The following is a 20,171-nucleotide window of genomic DNA, read 5'->3' as shown; positions in this document are numbered from 1 at the left end:
TTGGGCATAAATAATAGTTGCTCTTTTTTTCATAATTCAAATTCAAAATTTAAAGCACCTTATTCCAGTGAGAATAAAATCTCTAGTAGTTTGCTGCCGTGTGGCACAACAGTTGGGGGACTGCTATGATTGGTGGAACTTGCAGTTGTTCCAACAGAATTGGACCCTAACAGCAGGATGTCTTCAGTGATAATCCACTTACAGACAGATGCAGGTAAACAGAAGCTTGTTCATAAAACTCCAACCAGGAACAAAGAAACTGGTGACACAACCAGGAGCACAATATCTAAGGAAAAGACCAAAATGAACTGCTACAGAATCAAGGGAACACGAAGACTGAATACACAGCTGAGAGGAAGGATAAGGAGACACAGGTGAAAATAATCAGGGCAGGGCAGAATTCACAGGGACTGGTTGAATTTGTGTTGTGATCGCAACATCGCAACTTCCTGGAGGGACGGTTAAGAGTTCTTCATTTTGGTTTATTACAACTTGGGTCGGATAATCCGTGATACAAAAACAAAACAAAAGTGTACATTCTGGCAGTTAGTTTCTTCCTTTGAAACCGAAGATATAAGAAAAACACTTGAAAACAAAATTTAAAAAAGGGTCAAATTGTTGTCCTGTTTGAATTGGAGAATGAAAAAATATAGACAGGTGAATGTCAATAGAACCAGGAGGATAGAATGGCCATTCTATAAAAGTGTAACACGTAGGGGCAGGATCTGTATGTTAGAACAGTGGTTCTCAATACTCAATACTGAATATAAAATGTAGTTTATTGAACTTATAGTAAAATTCTTTTAGGAATTGTGCAGATGGATAAATAAATACATAAATAACAAAATATTATTTACTATATATTATTTAGTTGTGTAGCATTAATTAATAGGTATTCATTTATATATTGAAGTTCTTGGAAATCGTACGAAACCTTAAATTGCCTTATGTTCTCCTCTCACCTCTTTCCTCTGTAGCAAATAAAGTCTATCAACGTAAGCAACTCAGCAGTAAATAAGTGATTTTTTATTCACTTTTTTTATGATAACATTTTTATGAATCTTTTTCTCATAATTATCGTCCTTCTGTTTTGTGGTATTTTTCTATCTTTGTGGCATCATTAGCTTTTTCTTTTTTACTTCCCATAGTTCTTCTTAATGAGGAGATGCCATATTGTGCAGCCATATAAGAACAAAGAGTGGTCAGTCGGTTGATTTTGATATGACCCACTTCAGTATCTTCAGTATGCATTTTTCCAATGCATCTGTCTTGACTAACAAGATCCAACTGAATAGTTGAAGTCACGGTTACATTATTCATTGTTCATTCATTCTTTTCAGTCTCATAAATCATCATCAAAGAGTGCACCTACAAGAATAATCTGAATGTCCTTGCTTACTAGTAGAAATGGGCAGAGTGATGCGGTTCGGACAGATAAAATGCTCCAAAAAGTCAGTTGATATTTTTCAACAGTTGGGTAATAGAAAGGGTTAATTAAAGAAGGATTTCTCAGTTTAACCAGTTAGTGAAAGTAAATTTCTATCAGGGCAACAAAAACAACACAGATACATCATCAACAGCAGCTTCCTGCCTCCACAGTAAAGAACATTCATACACGTTCATAATGAAATGATTGTAATAAAAAGGCTCAAATGTAGTAAAGTACTCTTGAGCCCTGGATGCTGCATTTGACAACAGGAACTTCCAGAGTCTGTAGTCCATGTGCAGGAAGGATCAACAGTGTTTAGCACAGTGCTCTGTGTGCTCTCCTCCTGTCTGCTTCCTGTCCTCCTTCAGTTTGGCCTCAGTGAACTCCTGTTTCACCCTCTGCAGCAGCTCTGGCTGCAGCAGTACATCCAGGGCCGTCATGGCCAGAGCCTTTGCCGTCCTCAGGGTGAAGAACTGAGCTCTGTCATCACCTGGAGTCCCAGATACACAGTCAGTCATACAAACAAATATCAGACACTGGTCGTTTTCAAACCAAAAGGCAATATGGTTTTAATTTCAATATCTTCATATATTATCATGGTCAAGTGTCAAGTTTAAAGGGTCTAAAGTCTAAAGGGCCCTAGTAGTTGCAATGTGTGTGTGTGTGTGTGTGGGGACTTGTTTTACTATATTTGTGGGGTCCAGAAATCAGGAACCTACTATACTTATAGGGTCTGACAGCTATGTGGGGACCAAAATGCTGAACCCCACAAGTTTAAAGGGCTGTTAAAACTTGGATTCAGGATTAAGGTAAGAATTGACTCTTCCTTAATCCCAGAGGGTCGAACATACCAGCAGCAACAGTGTATTCCTCTGTGTGGTTCAAAGCATTAGAACCAATGTAGAAGTATGGATGGATGCCGGGAACAACAAACGTCACATTGCCAAAATCTGTGGAGCCTGAAGACAACAAGAGGAGAAAAAGTGAGTTGAACAGAGGGAGTCAAGAGGGGCATCATGCAAGTAATATTTAAACATTCTGACAACTATCCTTACTTGCTTTCTTTAACTAAATTTAGTAGAAGGTACCCACAACTAATGTTTGTTAAGAGATAGAATAGATCATGATATATGAGCCTGCAGCTCATGTAAGATGAAGAACTGTACTTGTTAATAAAACTAGGACCTACTAAGATATCCACAGTGGTCTTAATACAAATTCTGTTCACCATGCCATTATATTATAAAGTTGAAACTGAGTCCTTGTGTGTGACACTGTCCACTCCTACATATTTCAGTCGCCTCTTAATTCCTAACTGTTCTTTGACATCAACAGAGGAAGCACACGTACCAGATTCATTATTTAGAACATCTTCATCTGTGGTGAAGTCCATCCCCAGAGCCTTGCCGTTCTTCTTGTACAGCTCCTCCAGTGCAGCGTTGCGCAGCATGTTGTCATATTTATTTCTTGCAAACTCTACTTCAACCTGAAAGAGTGATTTTGATTTCTTAGCTGTTCTAAAATGACTGTAAAACACACCCTCCTCGGGCTTATTGCTTAATTTGAATGTCACTGCACTGTGTGTTTACCTCACAGCCAGTTGCCACAGCAGCCGATCTAAAGCACATCTCAGCTTTTGCCTTTAGGACGGGAAGCTCAGTACGTGAGGGAGTTCTCAGGTAGTACTCCAGCTCAGTGTAGGCAGGGATGATGTTTGGTTTCACTCCCCCATGCTTTATGATACCTGCACAACACAACAGGATTTAACCCAGGCTCAGTGAACTCCTCGGCGCATGACTTAGGTACAGATGTTCAGTTCACCATGAACTCTCCAATCTGGCTTCATCTGCTGCCTCAGCACAGACAGGTTGTTGTAGCACAGCACAGCTGCATCCAGCGCATTGATTCCCTCCCAGGGGTAGGCCGAGGCATGAGACGCCTTACCATGATACTTTATGGTTACACTGGAAAACGTAAGGCAGATCACACTTCAGTCTCTGCTTCTATACAGAGGGCACTAAAAGGTTCTCTGTGGAGTTTTACACTCCTGCCAATGGTTTGACACTATTCAGCACACACAACAAAAATATTCATACAGGACGTTTGCGTGTAATAAACTTACTCGTGCTCTGCCACACAGGGAAGGTATGTGGCATCCTCTTTTGATGGGTGGGCCATAAACACCACATCGAGGCCATCAAAGGCTCCCTCTATTAACATGTCAATTTTACCTCCACCGTCCTCCTCAGCCGGGGTCCCCAGCACCGTCACCTGTGGAGACAGGTCCAGCATGCGTTGGATTCTAAGTGTGTATGAGTTAGTGGCAGGAGTTGGACGCACAACATTTTTCTCTTTTTAGTCTGAATTACAGTGAGCCATAGTCTGACTATGCATTTTGTTTTTGGTTCAGGTTCACACTGGCCCTTTGCAACTCAACCAGGGTAATAGCAGTTTTTACATGTTTTAGTCCATAAAGTACATTTTAACATGGCACAGTAGGGTAAACACAGGTGTTAGAAATGATACTGGGTGCTGCTATTGTGCATGTTGACTCACTGGAAAGGCTCTGCTACACTAAATGGAACAGAACAGAATTAGTATCATTTGTAACACCTGTGTTTACCCTACTATTTCATGTCAAAACACATTTTTGTCCCCTAAAATTGGGGGAATATGTATAAACATGTCAACAATTTCTCGAAACAGCCTGAAAATCAAGCTGAAGGTCCGCAGTTTAAGCACGACATTTTGACCCAGTCTAGCTGTAATTACCCATGATGTTTAGAGTTTGGCCTCAGTGCCCAGTGGTCAAAATTTGTCCTTTGACCTGCACTACTTGTTCAGACTCACATCTCCAGGTTGTAATTGTCAAATTGACAAACAACCAAACTTCACAAATAAACAACTTTCCCAAACATGAACTGAACACTGTGTAGCTATCCTACCTGCACCCCCACAGGGAGCTTCTTCTCTGTGGTCTCGAGCACAGATTTGAGCCCCAGAGCCGCAGCAGCTCCAACCTCAGCTATCAGGTTGTGTCCACACGCGTGTCCAATACCAGGCAGGGCATCGTACTCACACAGGAAGCCCATGTTGACCTGCTGCTCGCCGCCTCCTCCAGCTCCCCAAGTGGCTCGAAATGCTGTCTCCAGTTTGAAGTGACTGTCGACCTTCCAGCCCTCCTCCTGACTAAAAAACGCCACCAGTCTGTCATGAGACCTGGTTTCCTCATAAGCCAGCTCCGGACAGCCCCATATGTCCTTACTGAGCTCATGGAGCTTTGCTTTGGCTTCGTCTATACAGCAGCCAACTCTCCGTTTCAGCTCCAGCAGTAAGTCTGCTCTGTCCGACATCTTGATCACTTTACAGAGAGTTAGATTTGTTTATGACCATGAACTTTGGCATTCACAGTGTAACTGTGTGTCTCACAGCCGCTGACTGCAGTATTATCAAGTTACAGTAAACGCCGCCCACAGCACAAAGGCTAAATCTGTTTCAAAATAGCTTACACACACACACACACACACACACACACACACACACACACACACACACACACACACACACACACACACACACACACACACGAACAGTCTAGGTTTGTGTTTACAATTATGTTTTTGTTTTTTTAGGAGTATGGTCTAGACTTACTCCTGCTATTTGAAAAGTGTCCTGAGATCATTTTTGTTATGAATTGTAAGATGTGGTCCTCCAATGCTTCTACATACACTGATGTATATGAAACACCAATGAGTGAGCTGCTGCTGGCAGTTTGAACCTCACAATGGCTGCCTTTAGAAGAAAGTTAATTTGATTTCAATCAAGTATCACCATGGTAATGGCAATTTTTAAGAACCTATACAATCCTTTGACCTGCTCATTGTAAAACCATACACAACTGTTAAAGAGGCTTTTATATGCATACAACCTTTAGCCCTGTTTCCAACTGCACTCTATGTCCAAGTAAACAGCGGGATGTTGAGACTTCACTAAAAAGCCAAGGACATGATCATCTCACCACACTATCTGTCTGTTTACTGTCCCAGAACTCAGGAATGTGTAACTGTGTTAGAGTGACGCTCCAACAGGGATAAAACCATACTGCTTCTTACAATCTTGGCTCTTTCAGACTTTCACATACGAGAGTGTGTGACGGTTGCATGACACCATTCATGGATGACTTGAATAAAACCTTACAGAAAGACAAGATCATACTTTGTATGCTTTATTAAACAAACTGCTACCACACCATCCCGGTACTTTCTGGTTCCCTTTGGAAACCAGAATCAAAAGAAATGTGACTATTATTTTTGTATAAATTATTCAAAAATGTGGCACAGTGAGGCAGCTGCAAATTCTACAGCAATTATCAAATATGGGAAGGTCAAGACCACGACTTCAGGTCTTGTTCAACCACTAGCTAACTACCTAGCTAATCCACATCCATCCATAGGTACCGGTAGTTACATCTGAAAGCTAATGACAGCAAATCAAATCTAACTAGCTAGCTAATTTATATCAATCATTAGTTAGCCAGTCAGCTAACATTTGCTAACATTACCCAAGTTAAGATGTGACTAATATGTATGACTTTAACTTTTAACCATCTTTAAAATGTGGTTGTCTTTTCAACCTAGATTAGCCTAGCACATAGCATATATCAGTACAGGAAAGGAGAAAGCTGACCGAGGCTTGCTCAACTCTCATACAGAGCAAAAAGGGGCGGGTCAATGTAAAAATGCATGTGAGGAACGCTTGAAACTACTACATTACCAGATCCAGACAATATCATGCTTACATTAATATTTATTTCACAGAACAACAGATGGGTTTTTCTTTTTGGACACCTTGATTATTCGTCCACAGATCTGGTTAGGTTTGTTTTGACCATGTGTCCGTCTCTCTGTCCCCTTAGACCTGCCAGGTAGATCTGAGGTTTGGGCACATTACTCTCACCATCTCTCTTGCTCTGACAGGCAGCATTCTTGGGCAGCCAGGTTTGAGTGGTGTTTTCCCGTCTCATGTGGCTCAGCTGAGTTTGCGTTGAGTGTGTCACTTTGGTCCTGATATCAGCCTACAATTATGAGATACAAAAGAAGGTGCATCGATATTAAATTAACAAGACTCTACATGTCAGAAGTTAAAAGGTATCTTCCTTAAACTACACAGTGACTATGATTCATCACATGGAAATGCATCTAGTAAATTCTGGCTCACCAGTTGGACAGCTTTTCTTCTCAGCTCCCACTCATTCCACTCGTATGACTTGACGATGTTTGTCTCCACTGGGTGGATGTCAGTCTGTGTGCCGCTCTCACACTTAGTAATGGGCTTCACCAGTAAACTCTCTCCTGGCTGCATCTGCAAAACCACAAGGCAACAAAGGTGGAAGTTTCTGGGCGGGCAGCAGTGTGCAGTGCTGTCAGCCATTCATTGAATAAATGAATGAAACTATATACGTAAATAAATAATGAGTTTAATAAATGTATTCTGAGTGATCTACACTTATATTGTAGATCCAAAATATGCAACTGAAGTATGTGCTTTGACGTGGACAAAGCTGCTGACCTCAGAGTAAGGACTGACGCAGGAAAACTGTTGATGGAGTTTAAGGAGCTGAATCAGTTCAGGGGAGTACTTGGCTTTCTCTGCCACCTCGTCGATGAAGTCGTCTGGAGTGGAGGCAAATTTCAAGGCAGCTTCTTTGGAACTAAAAACATAGAGCTTCTCCTTGTGCTTGAGGACTCCAATGTGTGGATTGCCTGCAAAAGAAGTGTTGAATAGTTAAAATGTTAAAGAGTTCGGTCTAGACCTGCTCTATTTGAAAGTGTCCTGAGATAACTTCTGTTATGAATTGGCGCTATACAAATAAAATTGAATTGAATTGAATTGAATTGAATATTCCAACTGAATGCACTTAAGATGCTCATCATATTGTTCCCATTAAACAGAATGCATATATAGAGAAAGACTAAAGACTGGACTTTTCTTTGAATTCTGTCATATATATGAATTACAGTATTGGATGTTGATATTAAAGCTGTAGTAGGTAACTTACTGAGAACTACTTTTTGTCATCAGGTCTTTAACTTCCAACTCCGAGTTGAGTTTCAAGTCATTTATTTTCTGTCAGGTTGCAAGTTATCAATAGAGTGACTTGAGTAAGCATGTGGAAGCTTGAATTACAAAAAGAAGGAAGCCAAATGCCTTTCCCAGTACCTGGAAGTAGTAGCCCATCTCTGTTCACAAGTGTGTAGCCACAGACCCCATCATATTGTAACGGCAGCTCACTAAAGCAGCCTGTTGTCTCAGGCAGGAGCCATTCCTGTGTCTTCATCTTAGCTGGAACAATACGCTCATCTGAAAGGCATAATGAAGAAAAACAACTGCATTTAAGCTCAGTTCAGAGCTGTTTTTCTCTCTCGAGTCCGGTTTTGTGAGACTTGTGGAATGTGGAATTCATTAATGTATTCATTAGAGGCTTGCAGTATCTGTTCATCAGCCGTACCTGAGGACTCACTCATCCTCTGTTCATCTGTCTTCACCTCTGAAGCCTCGAGCAGGCTGTCCAAATAAGCTTCAGAAAACATTTTGGCCTGAGAGGCGACAAAGGGTTGCAGATTGAGCATGATGTTACTGAGGATGTTCAGCAGCTCAGCCTCATCCTGAAGTCCAGACCACAGCTTTGACAGGGTCTTGAACAGTGGCTGAAAGGCAAAATGGGGAATATGAGGCTATAGCCATAACAAAAGCTAAAGTACATTTTATCAAAGATGCAGTACAATTCTTTCCCCCCTGCTTCCAGTCTTTTTACTAAGCTAACCACACGTTGACTCCAACTCTGTACTTAACACACAGAAACTTAACAGACATGGGATTGATAACCATCTCCTGATCTCATTCTGAGAAAGAAAGCAAATATGTTCCACCCAGCGGGTGCTGTTGATGGGAGAGAAGAGAGCCAGATAGGAGCCATGCTGGCCCAGCTTGGACTTACAGCTGCTCCTGGCTAATGTCCGGTCTGGACCAAATGTGACTCAGGCTGGAAATCAGAGACTGTTGTGCTCACATCTTTACGAGACCATGTTCCACACCGACAGAGTACAGGATGAGAGGAGGCGGACTCTGTGTTTACATCAATAATGCTTGGTGCTCAAACACAGAAAACTGAATGGACACTGTTTCTTTTTATGTGATTCGATATGTTATTCCATGAATTAGATTATCTCTTGCTATGTGTTCAACATGAAGGAACAACAAACTTTAATTTTGTTACACAGCATGAATGATGAATAAATGTATCTGATTTCTTGACTGTCCTACATTCAATGTAGAGTAGCTAGCTAGTTAGCTTGTGGTTTGCTCTTCAGGAAATTCATAACTAGCTAGCTAAGGACTGACGTAGCTAGCTAACTTGAGAGCCGTTATATACCATCGACATATATAAAGATGGACGACATGACAGCTCTCCAAAAATGAAACCAAAACCTCTCTATCACCCTCTGTTGGCTGACTGCAGTGTAGGTCATAAAGCCTGCTGCTCCCATGTTAGCAGATGGGACAAACAAAAAAACTCCGTACAGTTTGGTTTTATCTAGTTATTTGAGCTATAAAAAGGGGAGTAGGCCGGGTGTATGGCCTCCGAAAGAAGAAAGATGGCAGTGGCTGTATCCAGTATATTTTGGCATAATTTTTGTACAGTGGAAGGATGAGGAGATGTAACTTACATCTTTTATATGTTGATGCTATGTACAGTATATGTTACAATTATCTTTTAGCCATCTTCAAAATGTGTCTTTTCAACATAGATTGGCATAGCACATAGCATATCTAAGTACAGGAAAGGAGAAAGCTGACTGAGTTCTGACCAAGGCTTGCTCAACTGTTATTGGCTCAATAAGGTGGAATGGAATCTTATTGTATCTGTGTTTACCCTGCTATTACATGTCAAAATGGCTGCTGTGAAACACTTACAAACACTTTTGCAGCGGGTACAGCTGTCTTAGACTTCACAGTTTCTCTCAGCAGCTTTATCTGTGAAGAGAGCTCAGTCTGCAGGATTTCAACGTGTTTGGCACATAAACCTGCATCAGCCTGGCAGTGAATGGAAAAACACATTTACTGAACATTTCACTTAACAAGACATGAATTCACTTGTGCTCTTTTACTTAATAAGCTGCAAAAATAGGCATTCCTTACATAAATTATAATAGATGTAAGCTACAAGGAATCCACATTTACAGAAAGCACAGTTACCAGCTACTGTTAACTCACCAATAACATCTTGAGGAAAGCTTCGTGCTGCCTGACGTTGTAGAGAGCCTGTCTGAGCAGGACGACGGGAACGTCAAACTCTGCAGGTTGACTATTGCCGACCGTTTGCTTCTCCAGCAGGGCTGTGTATTTCCACGCCAAACTCTGAGTTCCCCTCAGCTCGGTTTCTATGCTTTTACTGGTGACTGGAAGAGCCTTGTTAAGAATTGTAGGCACTGCAGAGAGAATGTAAAAGGAGTTACCATACTTACCAAATGCAGAGTACTGATCATTAGTGAAGAAGATAACCTTGTCTCATTGGTATGTACTCAGTTCCTCGAGGTCAGTCTCCTCCTTCTTGCTGGCTTTGTTGAAAAGTCGGATCCCTGTCACAATCATTGTGAGTTCACTGAGCTGCTGCTCCTTGTCCCTCTTTAAGAGCGCCATAAAGGCTCCTAGTTCAGTGTGAGGGAAGACGCTCTGCAAGGCAGCTGGGAGCAGAGGAGAGGAGGAAGAGGGATCAAGAGTCAGGATACAACTGAATTACAGATACAACTTGCTATTGCTATTTAACGTTTGTCTCTGGCCTTGGTAAACATTGTTATCAATCATAGTTATCATTGCAAAAACTATTTGGTATTTGGTATTTATGTTTGAAAGACATGACTTAAAGTGATGTCCTATGCATAATGTAACACTGTGTTGTTGCCATTGTGTGTGAGGGCTCCAGTGAAGTTGTGGTAATGATTAACAAGATGGTACTTGAAGAGAGACTCGTAAAGACATTGCCCAAGCTGTCTGGGGCACTGGAACATCATTTGTGAGTTGTTAGAGTAAGTGCCACTGCTCTATACTGCACTCCTATACTTTCACTGACTATAGTTGCTCAGAAACTGAAAGCACAAGTTAAGTGTGAAACCTGTAGCCTCTTGCACAGCGCTGGTGTCTGCAGGTGAGCCCAGGGCAGAGCGCAGCAGGATGTATGTGATGATTTTACGGTACAGAGCGTCTAATTCCTCCCGTGTCTTCACCCTGCTGTCAGTGATCTCTCTGCTCACTGTGCTCAGCTTGGACTCCAACACCCGGTGGATGTCCTCCAGAAACTCACCTGCACAAACACACAAAATATCTGCATGACATTTGTATCATAACAGAATGTTTCTCCCTCGAAAATGTGTGTACATAGGCTTTAAACGTTAACAGAGAAAGTCAGTCAGGGTAAAAGGCTAAAACATGTGGAATATGCTCCCCTTTTTTAGATGTAAAAGCCTTGCTGCAGAGCTTGCTACAGTCTGCCTAAAGCTTATTGATTTAAGTGGAAAAAGAGCATTAATCCAAACATAGGCATGTATGACAGATTCAGTGTCTGAAGTGTTCCTTCTAAGCGGATAAAAAAAGACTGAACGAGCTTCTTGATTTTAAGGGGTGACACAAAACTATATAATTAGTTTAGATTATTTAAGTATTTTTTTTAATTTAAGATTTTATCTTGTAAAACCTGAACACAAGCTACAGTGGTATGCAAAAGTTTGGCCACCCCTCTGAGATTTCATGATTATTTGCTCTACCTTTATAAGAGAGGATCACAGCAACAAGATTTGTTTTCCTACAGAGATGTAGACATTTGAGTGTTTTCCAGACCGAAATGCTTAGAGTAGCATTACATAGTTTTATTATAATAAAATAAAATGTAAAAAATGGGATGTACAAAAGTTTGGGCACCCTTTTAATCGCATTCATTTCAAGACCTGTAGGGTTTATAGCTGACCAGTTGCAGCACAAAATTACTTTGATTAGCTTGTGAGACCTTCAATTACAAAGACAGGTGGAACCAATCATGAAAAAGGCTGTTTCACACAGGTAATTGCTGGCTGTGCTTGTCCTAGGTTCTTTCTTAAGAGTGTGGCAACATGGTGGCCTCTAAACAACTCTCCACTGACCTAAAAACTAAGACTAACACACTGAATTCCATGAGAAGAACTTATTGCCTACTGTGAAATTTGGTGGAGGGTCCATCATGTTATGGGGCTGCGTGGCTAGCACAGGTACTGGAAACCTTGTTAAAGTTGAGGGCCACATGAATTCCTTTCAGTATCAGCAGATTCTTGACAAGAATGTTCAAGAGTCGGTCACAAAGTTGAAGCTACGCCGGGGTTGGACTTTTCAGCAGGACAATGATCCTAAGCACTGTTCAAAATCCACCAAGGAATTCATGCAGAAGCACAAGTACAATGTTCTGGAATGGCCATCCCAGTCCCCAGACCCTAACATCATTGAAAATGTATGGATTGATTTGAAGCAGGCTGTCTATGCATGGAGACAAGAAACCTGACTGAACTGGAGGCGTTTTGTATGGAGGAATGGGCCAAAATACCCCCTGCCAGACTTCAGGGACTTGTCTGTGGCTATAGGTGGCGTCTACAGGCTGTTACTGCAGCGAAAGGAGGCTCTACTAAATATTAATGGGATTATTTCTTTGCGGTGCCCAAATTTATGCACATGCCTATTTTTGTTTAAATGCACATAAAAATGTTTCTGTTGGACCAATAAAAATGATTTCACCACTGAGATGTTTCTGTTTCCATAAGGCATGACATGTGTTAAAATGAAGTTGCTGCTTTAAAAGCTCAGCAAGTGACAAACTGATGCAGTGATTTTCCTAAGGGGTGCCCAAACTTTTGCATACCACTGTATATTTACGGAGCCTTCACTCTCTCAAAGGCTAATAGAACAAGGAGAAGGGAGAAGAAAACACTGAATTTGTAAAGAAAAATGTAAATAAAATTAAGTATATATGATCTAAAAATATCAGGAAAACTCATCTCTCAATATTCACAGGAAATAAACTGCTCAAAATGAATTTAAATCACTCATTTTACACAAACTTCCTGCAATTATTGTGTTCACTGTTTGGGTTCATTGTATAGTTTATTAGTTGTTTTCTACTGTAATTGTTATACATTAAATATAATATAAAATATTCATAAACTATGTCAGTCAGTTTACTCAATCATTGAGAAGGGCTGCCTTGAAGAAAAAGGTTGGTAACACTGCTGTACAGGTTGCAGCATACCAAAGACTTGGAAAGTGTAGCCTTAGTTTCATCATGACCAACATCAACAAGAATTTGGTCAAACATATTGTGATACTGGATTTTCTCAGCATCTTGCCAATAGATAGTACAGTGGGTATATAGACAAAACAAGAAAAAATTTTAGTTGTAAATTGTAAAGTAATTTATTAAATAAAATGTCAAATATTCTCTGGTTTTAGTTTGTCCAATGTGAGGATTTGCTTTTTGCCTCACTGAAATTGGTCAGGTATTAGAGTGTTTGTTGGACAAAACAAAGGCTTTAAAGAGAGAAGGAATTTATCTATGGAGGACTGAAAGTGCCACAATTAAATAAATAAATACACCACTAAATAATTACTTAAATGTGTCATTCATTAATTAAAATTGGAATTAAATACATAAATATGATATTAAATGTGTCATTAATTAATTCAAATACCGTTTCATTTTATGTAAAATACATATATAATTATTTCACTATTTACATTTACATTTCATGGTCCTGCGTTGCAGTGCTTCATGAATTACTTAAAACTGTCAAAGCCAGCCATCAAACTCAGTGGGTGGGGCCAATGCGAATCTAGCCTGATCCATTGCTTTGGTCTGAAGTAGAGTGCCAGGAAGATCTTCATGAAGTTTCTAGGGCAGAGGTCGCTAACAGGTGAGTCTGGACCCAGACACCGTCCTATGCGGACCCAGACCTATAATCAATTCATTATTGAGGATTCTAAATTTTGATGGGGAGCTTCTATTTTAACCAGCACAGCTTTTTTAGTCTTTACCAGAGAATGTCTAATAAGGGGAGAAGTTCCACTCTTGGTATACTCCCCTCTGGCTCCATGTGAGGGCGCTCACAGGATGAGTGCAGAATGAATGGAGCTCTATGGAGCTATAACCTCAAAATCCACTTTTCTCAGGATATAATTTTTTGTCTAGTAATTTGAATGTTGCATTCGAAAGGGGATGCAAAGAAATTACACATTGCTGGGTGTTAGATTTTTATCACTTTGTCACTTATTTTCTTAGTCTTTTAAAATGTCAGTGACGTCATACACATCGTACGGCCAGAGATACTGCTTTATGGCAAGCCTCAAGTCACTTTGTGCTTCAGCACTCTGCACTTCCTTTTCTCTCGAGGCATCGACAACACAGACATAACGATAGGCAGATAAAAGTGCCAGCAACCCAAAAAAAGTTGCTTAAAAAAAAGAACTTGGGCGAAAAAATCCGCCTTAACATTGTGGTCCCGCTTCGGATGCCACAATGCCATCAAGCGAGATCTCTGGTCGTAATCAGTCCTTCACTGACCAATCAGCGTTCATTAGCAGAATGCTAGCGTGTTATGGTCAACAACAACTCGTCCTGTAAGAAATCGAAAGGACATAAGAACTCTTTCATTCAACTTTTGAACTTGCAAAAACTACAATCACATCTGAGATTTCTCAACGACAATCAGGTGAAAGAGACAAATTTAGCCGTCTAGCTCCATCTGCTCCCATTCATTCTGCACTCATGGGTGATCGCCCCCAGTGGAACTCTGGTGGAACTGCAACCAGTATTCGGTACAATGGGACTTAATAGAGAGTGGCCAGGCTCTCCGTAGACGGGCTCTGTCTTTACGGTATTTGTTTAGCAGATCAGGAAGCTCACAGACCAATCGCATGCTAGTTAAGCCATCCCACGTGATGCTGCTCAGCCAATCAAATCTGTTTAAACAGCGCGACTGAATACAGAGATGAGAGCGATGAGAGAGGAGAGACAGACGGAAAGAGAAGTCACAGATACATGGAGAGGAAACGGAGAGATGAGTGAGCGCGAGACAACAGAAGATTTATGGCGCTCTCTAAGAAGAGAAAAGTGGATAGAAAATCGAGCTTTTAATGGACAGATTCATTCATATTCATTCTTCCCACTGGGAGCACATAACCAGTGTGTCTCATGTTCAGAGACCGCGGCGCTGATTAAAAGTGCCAGTGTGAAACGCCACTATGAGACAAAACACAAAGTTTTCATCAAACATACCCACTCAAGTCTGAACAAGGTCACAGAAAATAAGCAGGATCAGATCCCAATATGATCAGTCAACCAGCATCCTGACCAGTGTTGGGAGTAACGGCGTTTAAGTATAACGGCGTTACTAGCGGCGTTATTTTTTCAGTAACGGGGTAATCTAATTAAGTACTTTTCCCATTGTTGCAACGCCGTTACCGTTACTGAGAATGTGGCGCGTTACTTGCGTTCCTACAATGTGGTTGAATGAAGCGCAGCAGTGTCAGGCTTTCTGACAGCCACACATCAGCTGCCGGGAGAGGGCAGGGTGGTGATAATGACACCGTTGCAAATGCGATGATGATTGGCTGGGTGGGCGGATGCCAAGACAGAGACAATGGCGACGAGCTAGGAAAATTCAAAGGTAGCTATATCAAACTGGAAGTACCGACACTACTACTGGCTTACTGAAGTTAAAGGAAGAATGTTTACGTAACATGTGAATTTTATTTTCAATATTTATTTTGTATATATTTTTATTTCTATGCATATGGCCGGCTGCAATCTATTGAGTTCAAATAAATACCAAATGTTCTAAAATACTGTATATAGTGTTTTATTCTTTATTCAGTGATTATAAACATATTTTATGTTATAGAAGATGTTATAGAATGTAATTATAGACCATAAAAAATAACGTCACAGTTACTTTGCTAAGTAACTAATTACTTTTACAATGTGGTAACTGAGTTACTAAAGTAATTTGTAACTATAACTAATTACTTTTTTAAAGTAAGATGACCAACACTGATCCTGACCCATTCATTCACTGCCCAACGAGGGAGAGAGGTTAGAGCTCAATTCTCTCACTGAACAACAGAAAGTGTATAGAAAGATATAAAAGGGAAAGAAAGAGAAACTGTTCAATTGTAAAGATGTGTTGATATTCATTTATAAAATTTGTTGAGACTGTTTATCAAGATATGAAACAGTTAACAAAGAAAAAGGGAAACTCAAGCTGCTGCTACACTTTAGTTTTCAAAGTTAAACACTTTATTTTATTTTTAGACTTAGCAGAGGATGTGGAAGCAGGAGCTGCTGACCCAGAGCATGTAGCGAGTAAAGCAGAGGAACTTATTGAAGTTCTTGGAGTTATTTCCGCACTTTCTGACCAAGATATTGACCACAGAGTGACTGCAGATTTAGAAGAAGTAGTCCAATAGCGCCACCCAGTGTATTGGAATGTGTTCACTAGCTCTGCATCGATCCATTATCTGGAATTGATTTGTCTTGGCTTGATGTGCAGTTACATTTATGTATTTAATTCCAATTTTAATTAATGAATGACACATTTAAGTAATTATTTAATGGTGTATTTATTTATTTAATTGTGGCACTTTCAGTCCTCCATATTTATCATGGGCATTTCTCACTATTTTATAGAATAAACAGTTGTTAATCGATCATGTAATTGATAGATTGATTGCAAACAATCATTAAGAATGAAAACAGTTGTTAGTTGCAGGCCTAAACTCAAGCCAGGCCCTCTGACATGACAATACATTTGTGGTAATCAGTTTTGATTCCATCCTAAAGAGAGTTCGGTATATTCCTCACTTTAGGAACAGAGGGGATTAGAATGTATTTTCACACAGTGACACTTACGTCGGGAGGTGTAATTCATATCAAAATACACTTGCATTTTGATTGTGTCGAGGGACGGGCTGCACTTTTCCATCAGCTTATCCAGACAGAGCTGCAAGAAACAATGCAGTTGGAGATCAGAAACAAACCAATGTACTTTTGAGTGTCAGTGTTCACATTGTGTTGATTCAAGCAGGGCCCTTGCTACCACTGTGTACTGTATTTAGAGTTTAATTAGAAGGGGGATTATGTAAAATATTCAGTGTTTCCTCTAGGATTTTTTTTGAGGGGGGGGGGGGCCCCCCCAAAACCCCCCCCCCCCCCCCCCCCCCCCCCCCCAAAAAAAAAATAAAAAAAAAAAAAAAAAAAACCCCCCAACCAAAAAAAAAAAAAAAATAAAAATTTAAAAAATTTAAAAAAAATAAAAAAAAAAAAGGAGGGAGAAAAAAAAAAAAAAAAAAAAAAAAAAAAAAAAAAAAAACAAACGGGGGGGGGGGGGGGGGGGGGGGGGTGGTTAATGACTTGGAAAGCAAACGTTTTGACATTAAGCCCATCAACACAACAGTATGTGGAGTTCTGGACAGCCCCAATAACCTCTGAATAGTTCTACTGTTGTTAAACTGCAATGTGGGCGGCAGCCAGGGGGGGTTTGTAGTTTTAAAAGGACGGACTCATTGTGCGTCTGCCCCTTTTGTTACCGTGGGGGATTAACATGGCGTGCATGAAATCAACATAGAGGAAACACTGGGATTATAATACATTAAACTCACCTCTTCAAGTTTTTGGACGTCTTGTTTGGTCAGCGTGCGATCAACATTAAACCCATTTCTTGGGTCCAGCACAACAGCTTTCACCTGAGCCATACAACCATACATTATGCAACTATACAAAAAGTTATGAATACATCATTTTTGTTATCACTTTGTATATACTTTGTAGTTCAGTTACCTTATTTTTGTGGCCTGTCTGGTTTAAATGGACGTGTAGCAGCTTTCATGCAATTTTACAAAGTTTCAAATGAATTCTTAAAGCTCCAGTAGGAAAGTTTTTGGCAAATCACACAATATCTTTATAATTCAAAAATATATAGAAAGTTACCTACTGCAGCTTTAAATTATTTGTTCATAAGTATTTGATCCAATCCAATCCAATCCAACTTTATTTGTTAAGCACTTTAAAAACAACCAAAGTTGACCAAAGTGCTGTACAGGAGGAGTGATTTGGTTTGTCAAATTTCTTTTGGCACAGTCAGGTTTATTGCCAAGTAGGTTTTCACATACAAGGGATTTGCCTTGGTAAGTTGGTGCATAACAATTAAGCATAGAAAAATACAAAGATAAAAATAGAGCCAATGAAAGGAGCCAATATATACCAATATAAAAAGACAGTAATGTACAATATGGCAGAGCGAAGAACTGTACAGAAATATACAAACATTGAAAGAATTATTTTATCTGTAAAATAATTGTGCATTTCTATCTATATTGTATTTCTTTGTTTTATTTTCTTAAAGTGATTATATTTATATATTTTAATCTATACTTTAAATAAACTGAAACTAACGTAAACTAAGCTGAGTCCTTCGAATGTCATTTTGTATTATAACACATATTAACTTAGCCCCTGGCGGATTAGTGTACTAACGTTACAGTAACGTTATATCAGAGTAACTCAACGTTAGTATAGTTGCTAGCTGTATGTTATTTTCATTTAACTGGGGTCTGACAGTTTAGCACCCAGCTAGCGTTAGCTACCGGTAACTGGCTAGCGGTTAGCTTGATACTGACCATGAAAGCCACCAGAGTGTCGGACACAGTGTGTCCCCTCACTGCACACTGCTGCACTATCTCACCGATGATGTTCTTAATAACGCTTTCTGCGTGAGTTCGAGACATTTTCACCGACACCAACAAACTTTTCTCAACTCCAAATAACGGGCACCGATCCGGCTAACCTACCCACAGCGGACTGTTGCTAACTAGTTGCCATAGTAACCATGTATCAAGCAGGGCTGTGTAACGTGACAGTGTCCACTAGAGCGCGCTACAGTCCCAATGATAAACTGTCAGTTGCTACAGTTCAGTGTTTCATTTCTTTTTTGTAAATTCGCTCAGCAAACAACTAGACCTTTTTCACAGCAGCCATTTTGACATGAAATCGTAGGGTAAACAAATACAGGTGTTGTTACCAATGATACTGATTAGGGTTCTCTTCCATTCAGGTCAAACCTGACATTTGAGTCAGTGTGAGTGCTGCTATTGTGCATGTTGGCTCACTGGAGAGGCTCTGCTACACTAAACGGAACAGATCCATGGCTGCTGTGAAAAAGGTCTATGCAAGACAGCTGATAACAAAAATAATATATAGGTAGACAAATGTGCTGAGTAAGATGAAAATAAAATAAATACAATAGATATAATAATGAAAAAACTAAATAATAACGAAACATTTTTTATTTAAAATATCAGTTTAGTGTTTGTATAATACTCTACGATCATGTTGCTTGTTTCTGGTATTGGGGGAAAAAAGGAAGGTCAATTAACTATCAGAACACAGTTTAAATAATAACTACACTAATAACACACTATAGGAACTTTTTCTGTAAAGATAAAGTCAAGAATGTCTGCAATACATGGAAATCATACTGCCAAACATGACAAAGTACATAAACACCAAAATAAGTCAATCTATCAGAGAAGGTCTTTTGCATACAGTGCACTGCTGTCTGTTTGTGTTGTACAGGGGTAGAGGAAGTAAAGGTGGTCATACTGTATTACTACATTAGACTTAAGCACAATTCAGCAGGTGATTATCAACCTACACTTATATTTTACAATGAATCTTATTCTTGTGTAAACCCACTTAGTAAGGCCTTTACTACACACAATTTAGTCCTCAGTACCAGAGTAAAGGTCATGAGCTGAGTCATACCTCACAAACAACCAGGACACTAGATCAAGACTGTCAGTCCCAGGCCGAGAGGCAGTAACAGCAGCAGTTCCCGAGCTAAAAGCCTCTCTCTTCTGATGCTGGCACTGCAGCTCTTCAGCGCCTCAATCCCAGGCCAGGTGCACCTCATTTAACTACCAGCTGTAGCACACCTGGGCAGAGCTACAGGAAACAGAGGAGGAAAAGAGACAAAGAGCACAGGGAAGCACATGCAGCTGAATAAATGGTTTGTCACACAAGTACAAAAACATTTAAAGTCTATAGAGGCACAAACACTGCACACCAGAGTTCAGTGACAAATTACCACCATAGTATTTATTCACTGAAATGAAGTTTACTTAGCAGTTAAATGAGGAAGAGTGCTACCTACACATTAAAATATGAATGGGGTGTCTAGAGGGTGGCATGGAGACTTTAAGGGGTGGCAGAAATATATGCTGATTTAATCACAATCACATATTTGCTTGGAAGTGGCATTAGAAATCAATACATTGTTTTCTTTTCAAATCTTCACGTCTTTTTTCATTGAACTCATCACTGAGTCTAAAATGAGTCCATACCAGATCATTACATTCATTTCTGTTTAAAGTGAATGTAAATTAATGCGTTTGACACCAAACTGGGGTGGCAATGCATTTTCTTCATCCGCCATGGGTGCACATTGCACTCAAGTCTGGCACCTAACAAATTAATCAGAACACCCAGCACTACACACAAGACACCTCTTCAAGCCTCCATGAAGCAAACAAAAGGCAACAGAGTCACAATTACAAAGACTACTGCTGACCAACAGGTGGTAAATCAGTTATTTTAATCAATGCTTGAAAGGGCTTC

At 40.0% G+C, this 20,171-nt stretch overlaps 2 protein-coding genes across 2 annotated transcripts; both read right to left on the bottom strand.

Annotated features, from left to right (window-relative positions):
* Positions 1–461: 461 nt before the first annotated feature.
* Positions 462–4,917, bottom strand: LOC127368775 (xaa-Arg dipeptidase-like). Its single transcript, XM_051409939.1, has 7 exons — positions 4,375–4,917; positions 3,552–3,700; positions 3,251–3,393; positions 3,019–3,173; positions 2,780–2,915; positions 2,281–2,388; positions 462–1,919 (listed from the first exon to the last, which is right to left on the bottom strand). The coding sequence occupies exons 1-7, from the start codon at positions 4,780–4,782 to the stop codon at positions 1,735–1,737; spliced, it is 1,284 nt and encodes a 427-aa protein (XP_051265899.1). The 5' UTR covers positions 4,783–4,917; the 3' UTR covers positions 462–1,734.
* Positions 4,918–6,217: 1,300 nt separating this feature from the next.
* Positions 6,218–18,369, bottom strand: cfap206 (cilia and flagella associated protein 206). Its single transcript, XM_051409907.1, has 12 exons — positions 18,176–18,369; positions 17,159–17,242; positions 16,410–16,500; positions 10,602–10,790; positions 10,012–10,173; positions 9,704–9,918; positions 9,404–9,523; positions 7,938–8,136; positions 7,649–7,789; positions 6,998–7,191; positions 6,647–6,790; positions 6,218–6,503 (listed from the first exon to the last, which is right to left on the bottom strand). The coding sequence occupies exons 1-12, from the start codon at positions 18,281–18,283 to the stop codon at positions 6,282–6,284; spliced, it is 1,869 nt and encodes a 622-aa protein (XP_051265867.1). The 5' UTR covers positions 18,284–18,369; the 3' UTR covers positions 6,218–6,281.
* Positions 18,370–20,171: the final 1,802 nt, after the last annotated feature.

Source organism: Dicentrarchus labrax, unplaced genomic scaffold, assembly GCF_905237075.1.
Source record: "Dicentrarchus labrax unplaced genomic scaffold, dlabrax2021, whole genome shotgun sequence".
Classification (NCBI taxonomy): domain Eukaryota; kingdom Metazoa; phylum Chordata; class Actinopteri; family Moronidae; genus Dicentrarchus; species Dicentrarchus labrax.
This window is presented reverse-complemented; position numbering and strand designations above follow the sequence as displayed.

What these genes read in the sequence shown, in the direction of transcription:
- LOC127368775 (XM_051409939.1), bottom strand. Translation starts at nt 4,782, where the DNA reads ATGTCGGACAGAGCAGACTTACTGCTGGAGCTGAAACGGAGAGTTGGC. An exon ending in GCCAGATTGGAGAGTTCATG is followed by an intron (nt 3,174 to 3,250) that starts GTGAACTGAACA and finishes TGTGTTGTGCAG; the next exon opens with GTATCATAAAGCATGGGGGA. An exon ending in TGTTCTAAATAATGAATCTG is followed by an intron (nt 2,389 to 2,779) that starts GTACGTGTGCTT and finishes TGTTGTCTTCAG; the next exon opens with GCTCCACAGATTTTGGCAAT.
- cfap206 (XM_051409907.1), bottom strand. Translation starts at nt 18,283, where the DNA reads ATGTCTCGAACTCACGCAGAAAGCGTTATTAAGAACATCATCGGTGAG. An exon ending in CGCTGTGCAAGAGGCTACAG is followed by an intron (nt 10,174 to 10,601) that starts GTTTCACACTTA and finishes CTCTGCTCCCAG; the next exon opens with CTGCCTTGCAGAGCGTCTTC. An exon ending in GACTGACCTCGAGGAACTGA is followed by an intron (nt 9,919 to 10,011) that starts GTACATACCAAT and finishes TTCTCTCTGCAG; the next exon opens with TGCCTACAATTCTTAACAAG.